This window comes from Kogia breviceps, chromosome 16 (assembly GCF_026419965.1).
Source record: "Kogia breviceps isolate mKogBre1 chromosome 16, mKogBre1 haplotype 1, whole genome shotgun sequence".
NCBI lineage: Eukaryota > Metazoa > Chordata > Mammalia > Artiodactyla > Physeteridae > Kogia > Kogia breviceps.
Window position 1 is genome coordinate 2,202,715 of NC_081325.1, and position 10,560 is coordinate 2,213,274.

General features: G+C 54.1%; 1 protein-coding gene across 1 annotated transcript; it reads right to left on the reverse strand.

Moving 5' to 3' along the window:
• Positions 1–8,950: 8,950 nt before the first annotated feature.
• Positions 8,951–10,053, reverse strand: GJB2 (gap junction protein beta 2). The gene has a single exon (XM_059041495.2). It carries the CDS (start codon positions 10,051–10,053, stop codon positions 9,373–9,375), a length of 681 nt encoding a protein of 226 aa, XP_058897478.1. The 3' UTR covers positions 8,951–9,372.
• Between the last annotated feature and the right edge of the window lie 507 nt (positions 10,054–10,560).

A 10,560-nucleotide genomic window follows, 5' to 3' on the forward strand; every position in this document is an offset into this window, starting at 1 on the left:
GTGAGCCCCGGGCCGGCGGCGCGCTTGGAGCTGGACGGTGACTGGGGACTTGAGACAGAGAAGCTTAGGACTCGCGGGTCCTGCAGGACGAACCGGCGCCGCCCGGGGAGGTCAAGGCAGGTGCAGAGAGAGGGAGAAGCAGGACCCGGGCACGTCCTTTATTAGGGTCCAGGGTGGACCGCTCTGGGATGTCTCGGGCTAAGGTGGGCTTGGCCGGTTCAAACAGTAGACCGGGGTTTTGTTCAGCTCCCTGGGGTCCCATCTCAGGGCGCACGCAGGGGACGTGGGAGAGGTAGGGGGTCGGGGCAGGAGCTCCTGGGGGCTCGGTCCCTGCGGCTCTCAAGGGCCTGTGCACACAGGGGCCCAGTGTCCCCCCGGCCGCCTGGCCGCACAGGACGGCCCCGAGGCAGCGACACATGCAGCCGCGCAGCTCAGCTCTCCACCGTCTCCCAGGCGATGAACGAAAGCACCTTCCTGTCCCTGACAAAGCAGAAGGAACCCCAAAGAAATCACAGCTTAAAAAAGGCCAACAGGGCTTCCCTGGTGGCGCAGTGGTTGAGAATCCGCCTGCCGATGCAGGAGACACGGGTTCGTGCCCTGGTCCGGGAAGATCCCACATGCCGCGGAGCAACTAAGCCCGTGAGCCGTGGCCGCTGAGCCTGTGCGTCCGGAGCCTGTGCTCCGCAACGGGAGAGGCCACAACAGTGAGAGGCCCGCATACCGCAAAAAAAAAAAAAAAAAAAAAAAAAAAAAAAAAAAAAAAAAAAAAAAAAAGGCCAACAACCACAGAAGTGTCCTCTCCTGCTCCCCGTGAAGACGGTGACTCTGCCTGCTGCTGCCGGAGCTTTGCGTACGTTTTCAGAAACACAAAGGCAGTCGTGATGCTCGAGAACGAAAAGCCCGCAAGAATCCTTCTTGTGACTTAACATGTGCCGGCGGCTGGGGGCGCACTCTTCCGCCACGTGCGTCTGGATTTGGGGGATGTGAGTATTGTGAAAGCTGCTGCTTCCGTCTGGGGTGGAAGTGAGACCAGGGCACGTTACAGGGCACCCGCTGGAAGTGGACGTGAATCCACACCAGCTTCGGGAGAGGAGCTGACCGGCGACTTAGAGGGACGTGAGCTCTTACGATCTGGCCACGGGAATTTCCTCTGGTTTCTTCACCATCCCTGAACATCACTTCTATTCGTAATATCCTCCCTGGCACGGGCGACGGAGCACAGCAAGTACTTCCGAGGTGAGGAGAGGTCACTCCTGCATCTGAACTTGGGGCTGCTTCCCTGGACGACTTGACCGGACGTGAGAAGGGGTGAACCCCACGGGTCAGGAAGGACTGGGTTCCGTGCTCAGACTTGCCTCATCTGCATCCCGTTTATGGCTGATCTGGGGAGCTGCGTGGGGCGTTACAGCGCTAGTAAACTAGCCTGGAGACGCTCACGGTGTTTGATGTGTGTCGGGGCTCAGAGCACTTCTTAGTGCTGTGGTCACCATTCAGAGTCCTTCATGGAGACCATCCACTGTCTCTCGTGTTGAGAGGAGACATCTTAAAAAATTACGGTAGAATATACGTAACACAGAATTTACCACATTACCATTTTTCTGCGCACCCTTTAAAGTACATTCGCACTGCTGTGCGGCCAGCACCACTATCAGCTCCAGAGCTTTTCATCTCCCCAAACTGAAACTCTGTCCCCATTAAACTCTTATGCCCCCCTCCCCGCTCCCCCCGGCCCCTGGCAGCCAGCTTTCTACTTCTGCCTCTGTGAGGCTGACTGCTTTAGGGACCGCATAGAAGTGGCGTCACGCGGTATCTGTCCTTCCGTGACTGGCTTATTTCACTCAGCATCATGTCCATCATGGCTGAATAATATTTCATTGACTATATGAACCACGTTTTTTTATCTGTTCGTCTGTTGATGGACGCCTGTAATGCTTCCAGTTTTTGGCAAATGTGAGTAATGCTGCTGGAAAGCCGGCAAACAAATATCTGTTTACCCTGAGATCTTTTCCTTTTGGAAAAGTCGAGGCAAATGGGGAAAATTCATGCTTACTTGGGTTCTTGTGACTCACAATGGCCCTAAACCGATTCTTCAAGTTTTGTAAAGTAGATATCACAGTTAATAAAGAGCCTGAAAATTCTGAGTGGAATATATTAGGTGATTTGCTCCCCAGACAATGTAAGGGAATTAAGACCAGATAATACTGAATAGTTAAAGAGTTGCTGTGTTAATATTAGATGATGGTTTAAAAATATTTTAAATACAAGACTTCCCTGCCCCACAGATGAGTGCTGAATAAGAGATAATCTCACCGTGGCATTCATGGCCCTGGATGGTTAAGATTTCAAAATACAAGCAATGGAATAGTTAGAGAAACCCGAGGAAAAACCTAAGTCAGGACCTTGTAAATATAACCATGAGATCATAGAAGTTTGCTAAAACTGCTCATACACTGTTTGTGAGAGGAAGTGGTGCATGTTTACATGTGAATTTTTGTTTTTCATCTTTTACGGTTACCGTAAAGAAACAACGGCTATATACCTACAAATTGGAAATACAAACTCCAGGGCGATGGAAGCCATGTGGTTTCTATGAGGGTGGACGTGGCAGGTTCTTAAGAAAACCGCCTCCGCCCGGCGCCCTGCAGTCGCGAGGGAAGCGGGGGCGTATCGGGGTGGTGCCGTGCCCTGCAGTTCCCTTGAGGCAAGCGGAAGCGTCGCTGAGGGGTGTCCCGTCCCCACTGGGCTCCCCAGAAACCCGCCGGCCAGTTGTAACAGCAAGTGGCAGAGATCGGTCTCGATACGTTATGCAGCATCTCAAAGAGATGCAAGAACACCAGCTTCCTTTCCCGGCAAAGGGCCGCCATCTTTCATGGTTTAGTTTGTGCTCCTTTAGGCCCCAAAGAGACGATTTCTGGCCCTGACCTCTTCCTGCGGCGCCTGGTGTGCCGGCCACACCCAGCCGGTCGACGTTCTGTTCTGTGAAGTGACCGCCTGGGACACACCTGCCCCGCACGCCGTGACCTCTTCGGGAATCATTTTTGCGTTCGCCAGGGGCCCGCCGGTGCTCTGCACGCGAGGGCCTCAGCGAGCGTGTCTAGAGTGGATAACGGGGTGGCAAACGCACTCGGATGTTTGTGTAAGACCCTTCACCCAGTTGTCATAATATCCTTACCAGGAAGAAGAAAATGTGCAAACCAGACCCAGCTAAGTACACTTATCCTGAAAGCTGCAATCCTGCTGGTAAACGGACTGCGGCAAAGCTCGAGGGAAGTGTCTGGAAGCGTTCCACAGCCAACCTTTCTATCGGCTGAAGTAACTGAAGGCTCATTCAACTGACAGGTGACCTACAGCTGGAAGGCATTGCTACTAAGCTGAATACGGGGCCCAGGAAGGTCCAATGGACCGGAGGGATGCGCCCGGGCCGGAAGGGTGAAAGCCACCCCGGAGAAGGCCGAGTCCTGAATTTAGGCTGGGAAATGCATGCGACACGTGCCACACAGGAGAGTCTAGCTTGCAGGGAGGTGTGGGTGGCAGTGGGGGAGGAAGCGGGGAGGAACGGGGGGGGTCCTCTTCGTGAAAAGCTGGAAACGGTGTCATCGCTCACTAACGAGGCCGTGGTTACACGACTAAGGCTAGGCATTCCGCGGAACGTTGCACGTCTGTGAAAGAGAACAAGTCGGAGCTGTACACACAGACCTGCAGAGAGTTCCACAGCGCATCACCAGACGAGACGCCATCACAGGGAAAATGATGTAAGAAATGCAGACCAGCCAGCAAAGTGGTTGTGCGTGCGCGCGCGCGTTTGCCTGTAAGTACCCGCCACGCGGGACTTCCGGGCGGCGCTGCATCGAGACGTCGGTACCCACGCTCTGCAGGGCTGGAGAGGAGACTTTCACCTTGACTTTATCTATTTCTGTATTTCATCCCAAAGCAAAAGTATCTATATGCTAATTCTACAGTTGCACACATCACGCCGGGGGGCCTTTTTGACTGAAAATGAGGAAAGGTGATGAGGCTGCTGAAAAGCCAACTCGGGATCAGAGCCCTTGAGCGATAAGGCCACGTCCCAGCTGGTCGCCGGGCCCACCTCCCTGCGGAGAGGACAGGGGGCTCCAGAGGTGCCCCTCCTGCTGGACGCCGGCCGGGGCCGGGCTCCAGGGCAGAGGCGAGAGTGTGTCTGGTCCTGTTTCTCCTCTGCCTGGAGCCGGTGGGTCCGGACCCAGGAGCAGCTTAATAGTGAGTGGACGAATGGATGGTGACCGAGGACCCGTGTCGCTGGGAAATGAAGTCAGCGTTGAACTTGGACGTGTGCTCGCCTCTGGAGGGTTCGTGAGTGGCAGACAGACTCCTCCTGGCCCAGCGGAGGGCGGAGAGGACGGGCAAGCGGTTGTCCCGTGGCAGATGTCACGCCAGCCCAGAGGCCCCTTCTTGGGCCCCGCACCGCCCCGGCCTTTGTCCCTCAGCCGACCTGCAGGTGTCCTGGCGGCCAGGCCGCTCTGCCTGGGCCCCGGCACCTCCTACTTCCCGTTGGTTTTATTCTTCTCCACTGCACGCGTCTTCGGGGATTTGTTCGTGTCTCGTTTGCTCGCGGCCCTGCTGCCTGACCGTTCCGGGCGCTCGGCTGGCGCTCGGCGAATGCTGGCTGAGCGAATAAATACTTAGCGCCGGGCAGGGACGGAACCGGTGTCTCCGGAGGCGGGGTCCCTCACCCCTGCCGGGGCGCTGGGGAAGGGCCGCCAGCGTCAGGAATTAAGCCCTGGGGCTTCCGGAATCACGCCCACATCCCCTGCGCCCCTGCCCTGAGCCGCCCCCACCGTCCCGAGGCCTCGGCTGCAACTCCCGAGCGTTTCCGGGCGGCTTCCACGACGTCCTGCGTGTAAAGTCCTCTGTAACGTGCACAGAAGGTGTGTGGCCACTCTAAGGGGGTGAATCAAAGCTTGCCTTCTTACGTGTGATCTTTCTCCAGTTACAAACGGGGCCGCCCTTTTGTCCCGTCCACCCTCGCTCGTTCCTCCGCCTCCTCAGGGGTGTCTCAGTACCACCCCCCCCACCGGCCGAACTGGACTTATGCCGGGCTTTGAGGAAACGGGCATTTCCCCGGGGTGCCCGTGTGTCGAGCTTTGCGAGGGTCCTTCCTGTCTAGAACCCCATCCGTACCCGCTGTGCAGCCTGGGATCCGTCCAGTGGAAAAGAGCACAGTGGTATTCCGCTTTGTGCGTTCCTGCGCGGAGAGTTTTATGTAAATTACCTCATTTTTGGTTTTGAAGTTTTGAATTTTATTTATTTTTTATACAGCAGGTTCTTATTAGTCATCTATTTTATACATATTCGTGTATATATGTCAATCCCAATCTCCCAATTCATCACCCCACCGCGTTCCCCCCTTGGTGTCCATACGTTTGTTCTCTACATCCGTGCCTCTATTTCTGCCCCGCAGACCGGCTCATCTGTGCCACTTTTCTAGGTTCCACATATATGCGTTCATATACGATAGTTGTTTTGCTCTTTCTGACTTACTTCGCTACTGGACTGCCATTATTAACCTTGGGGGGCATTCAGCAGGCCCTTTATGATGAGGAAACAGGTCTGGAGGAGCAAGTGAGCCCCTGCGTACCCACGGTGACCCCTCAGCGCACCGCCTGCGCCCCGGCCCACCCCCAAGGTCAAAGACCCCGCGAGGGGGCAGCTCGGCCCCCCTGAGAACCCCCCCTCTGTCCTCCTGATTCAACCGGATCCACCCGCCAAGAGCCTCACACGTACGGAAGAGTTGAGACCAGGATTGCTAGTGTCCTAATAAGCCTCGAACAAGGAAGAATTAGCAGCTGGGCTGTTCCCACTACCTCTTAAGGCCCCAGAGGTCACGCTGGCACCCGGCCAGCGCCGAGGCCCTCCCGAGGCTGGCCTGTGAGGCCACAGGCTGGCTGTGGCCAACGTGACACAGAGAACTTTGGTGCAATCGTTAAAAATAAAACAGGGACTTCCCTGGCAGTCCAGTGGTTAGGACTCGGCGCTTCCACTGCAGGCATCTGGGTGCTATCCCTGGTCAGGGAACTAAGATCCCGCAAGCCACATGGCGAGACCCAAAGCAAAACAAAACAAAACAGAGCTTTTTCTTACCTACTAGAATTTGTAAGTGGATGCTTTGAGATATAGACTCAGGACGATCATTTCCAGAGCTCAAGCTCTAATTTTCAGGCATGTGGCCAAGCCTGTCTGTAAGTTCTTAAAAGTGGTCAGTATGGGCTTCCCTGGTGGCACAGTGGTTAAGAATAGCCTGCCGATGCCGGGGACACGGGTTCGAGCCCTGGTCTGGGAGGATCCCACACGCCGCGAAGCAACTAGGCCCGTGCACCACAACTACTGAGCCTGCGCTCCGCAACAAGAGAGGCCGCGATAGCGAGAGGCCCGCGCATCGCGATGAAGGGTGGCCCCCGCTCGCCGCAACTGGAGAAAGCCCTCGCACAGAAACGAAGACCCAACGCGGCCAAAAATAAATAATAAATAAATAATAATTTAAAAAAAAAAAGTGGTCAGTAGTCACCTGTAATTATTTCAATCTAGTCTTTTAATACCCAAGAGTAATAACCTTCATAGCTTGTAAGTGAGCACATCTATTCAAAAAGTCATGTGCTCCCATGACAGGCTGTGTGTAGGGCACCCTGGAAGGTGGCCGGGGACCATTTCTTATCCTTTCTCTATCACCTGGAGGAAAGTTGACTGCTTTTTGTCCTTTTAAGTCCATCTAAGGACTTCCCTGGCAGTCCAGTGGTTAGGACTCCGTGCTCTCGCCGAGGGCACGGGTTCGATCCCTAGTTGGGGAACTAAGATCCCACAAGCTGCACGGAGCAGCCAAAAAAAAAAAAAAAATCAGGGCTTCCCTGGTGGCGCAGGGGTTGAGAATCCGCCTGCCGATGCAGGGGACACGGGTTCGTGCCCCGGTCTGGGAAGATCCCACATGTTGCGGAGCGGCTGGGCCCGTGAGCCATGGCCGCTGAGCCTGCGCATCTGGAGCCTGTGCTCCGCAACGGGAGAGGCCACAACAGCGAGAGGCCCGCATACCACAAAAAAAAAAAAAAAAAAAATCATCTACAAAGCGTATGGCTCCTCATAAAAACACTCGTAATTACTGACGTGTAAAATGCTTTCAGGTCCCTGGATGAAGGCTCAGACCACGGGCCTGTTGCTGGCTGTCCCGGGAGGGTGCCGGGGCCATCAGGCCACACGCAGGGATGGGAAAGGGCTCCCGGGACAGAAAACAGGTGACAAGACCAGTTGTGGTTATATACAAACGTGCATTTGTATGAAATCCTGTAGAAAACCCCATAGAAAAGATACCTGACAGAATTTTTCTCACGCCTCAGCCGACCTTGACCGTGAATAACATTTTAAAGTGTTTAAATAATTCTTCTAGGAGCCAGACCGGTCATGTGGCCCCAACTCCAAGCAGCAAAGGCAATCCATACCCCACACTGTGCGTGTTCCTCAGGAACCCTGTAGCGGTGAGCGAGGGGTGGTGTAGGAAATCACCTTTCTTTCTCCCTTCCCCGTCAGCCTTTCTGGTGACAGGTTTTTCTGTAACTGGCGTGAAAGAATCCCAGAATCACGAACAGACACCGTGGTAACTTACCCATTTAGTGTTACGAAATAGAAAATATTAACATACTTTTACAAAACTGGCTATCGGCGAAATTAAAAGCTGCTATTCGATTAAAAACTGTAACAGATTTAAAATAACTATGATGTGAATTAATTATATTTTAATATTTAAATGACTTTTGAGATATGACAAAATTATTTTAGTTACAAGTATGTAATTAAAGCTATTATTTATTACAAAATGTTTTTATAATGCTATTCTTGGCAACAGGAAAATCTTTACTCTCATCGAAGTATGTTGAGTACCATTTTTTGGAAACCATGTCAAGCATCATGATAATATTAGGATTCGATTTGTCTTATAGAACTGCTAAATAGTTATCTAAACCCTAGTTTGTATTTTTTAAAAGTGTCTATTAATTCTGTTTTCACTTAAAAACCCTGGATGCTGAAAAGGGAAGCAAACAAACCTTTGAAGTAGACGAAACTCATTTTTAATTGTCAGAATTTAGGATCTAGTCTTTCCCTCTGTTCTTTAGAAACAGTTAACTACCCCCCCCCGCAATTTTGCCATTTTTTTCTGCACCATTAAATTGTACTGTGGGGGATTCCCCGGTGGCGCAGTGGTTGAGAGTCCGCCCGCCGATGCAGGGGACGCGGGTTCGTGCCCCGGTCCGGGAGGATCCCACGTGCCGCGGAGCGGCCGGGCCCGTGAGCCATGGCCGCTGAGCCTGCACGTCCAGAGCATCTCCCGCGAAGGGAGAGGCCACAACAGTGAGAGGCCCGCGTACCGCAAAAAAAAAAAAAAAAAAAAAAAATTGTACTGTGGCAATAAAATACTCCCAGGCCATCTCTGTAAGTCAGCATTCTTCCCGTGGACCATGGGAGTGGAAAAGGCAACGTCGTAGGGGAGCTGAGGGTGACGAGGCAACCCACCATTGGTAGTAGCTGGTGGCGCATCCAATCTGTATTTCTCATACAAAATCACATCTAAGCTCTTGAAATGAGGCCGTTTGCGATTAAAAGCCATCACTAAGGACTTCTAGTTTGGTTCACTTGAGAGAAGCTGAACTGCTTCCACGCAGCACACACAATACATACAACGGACAGCCTCTTGGTGGCACTGCAAACCACTCATACCTGAAAGGCCGTATTTAAATTCACCGAGAGCATCTAACTCTACACCGTTTACATGTCATACTCTGAGCCTTCGAAATCAGAGGAACATACAATGAATGGTTCCTTGTGGATCAAAAGAACATATCTTATTTAAAATTTTCACTTAAACAAGTATAACAGAGTTTGAAGCATTAGGTAACCGCGTCCACTGTTAAGACTAACAGGTCGAAGCAAATAAAAAAGCCAGTATTCTCACGTTTACCTTTAATTCAAGGGAAATGGCGAAGGTAGCCCTAAGGGGATCAACCAGACCTTCTCAGCGCGGTCTTCAGGCCCTGGCGTTTGTCTCCTTTCCTCAAAGAAAGGCAGACAAACGCCGGCACCTTTGTCTGAAATAGGGAAGTACTGCTGGCGCTGTCGCCCCGGCTGGCTCGGGCCTCACCGGACCGACTTCGGAGAAGGGAAGCAGAGGCTCGGCCACTCGCAGGAGTGCAGCCTCCGGGGGCATGTGGGGTCGCACGTGAGATCTACAGGGGGGCAAAGGTGGCCTTGAAGACGAGACGCCGGGCCCGGGAGGCGCGGGTGACTGTGCCCCACAGCTGAGCACTGACCGCCCCATCCTCTCACGCTCTCCTCTATCTAAAGCTGGCCACTGCGTTACACTGGCTTTTTGGACTTTCCGGAACAATACCTAATCATCAAGTAACACAACTCGGTGACATTGAGCAGAATGCAAATGCCGGACACGGCGATCATGAACACCGTGAAGACCGTCTTCTCCGTGGGCCTGGACACGAAGCAGTCCACCGTGTTAGGGCAAGGCCACGCGTTGCATTTCACCAGGCGCTGCATGGCGAAGCCGTCGTACATGACGTAGAAGACGTACATGAACGCGGCCTCGAAGATGACCCGGAAGAAGATGCTGCCGGTGTACGTCCACCACAGCGACCCTTCGATTCGGACCTTCTGGCTCTTGATCTCTTCGATGTCCTTAAACTCACTCTTTATCTCGCCCTTCATGAATTTCCGTTTCTTCTCGTGTCTGTAGTGGGCCACGTGCATGGCCACCAGCAGGGCCGGCGTGGACACGAAGATGAGCTGCAGCGCCCAGAGCCGGATGTGGGACACGGGGAAGTAGTGGTCGTAGCACACGTTCTTGCACCCGGGCTGCAGCGTGTTGCACACGAAGTCGGCCTGCTCGTCGCCCCACACCTCCTTCGCGGCCACCACCAGGATCATGACGCGGAAGATGAAGATGACGGTGAGCCAGATCTTGCCGATGCTGGTGGAGTGCTTGTTCACGCCGCCCAAGATCGTCTGCAACGCGCCCCAGTCCATCTTCTCGTCCGGGCGGTCTGCGCTGGAAAAGACAAAGTGACACAGCATGGAGGGGGCCGGGCGGGACCGGCTTGCGGGGGGGCTTGCTCGGTCCGGGCAAGTGAGCACCTAGAGATCCCTCCCCGAACAGATCCCGGTTCTCACGCCACCTCACCCAACAGGAAGACGAGAACCAGCCTCTTCTGCTGCCGGGTGAGCCGCGGAGCGCGCAGAACACCCGGAGCGCGTTGTCTAGTAAAGAGGGGCGTGTTCAGCTGAGGAGCGCGCCCAGTCCGTGCGTAGCACACAGTCAGCACGTGGGGCGGGGCACCCCGGCAGGGACGCAGAGGCCCTGCTGGAGGCGCCGACAGAACCCCTGGGCGGGGGGGGGGGGGGGGGGGGGGCCCAACCCTCCCACGGCATTCAGCGCTCCCAAGTGCTTGTTCTGGACGGCACCCTGGCTTCGTGCCCGCCGGGGACGACCTCGCCTTCAAGGCCGAGAGGCCAAGTCTCCCGGCAGCACCTCTT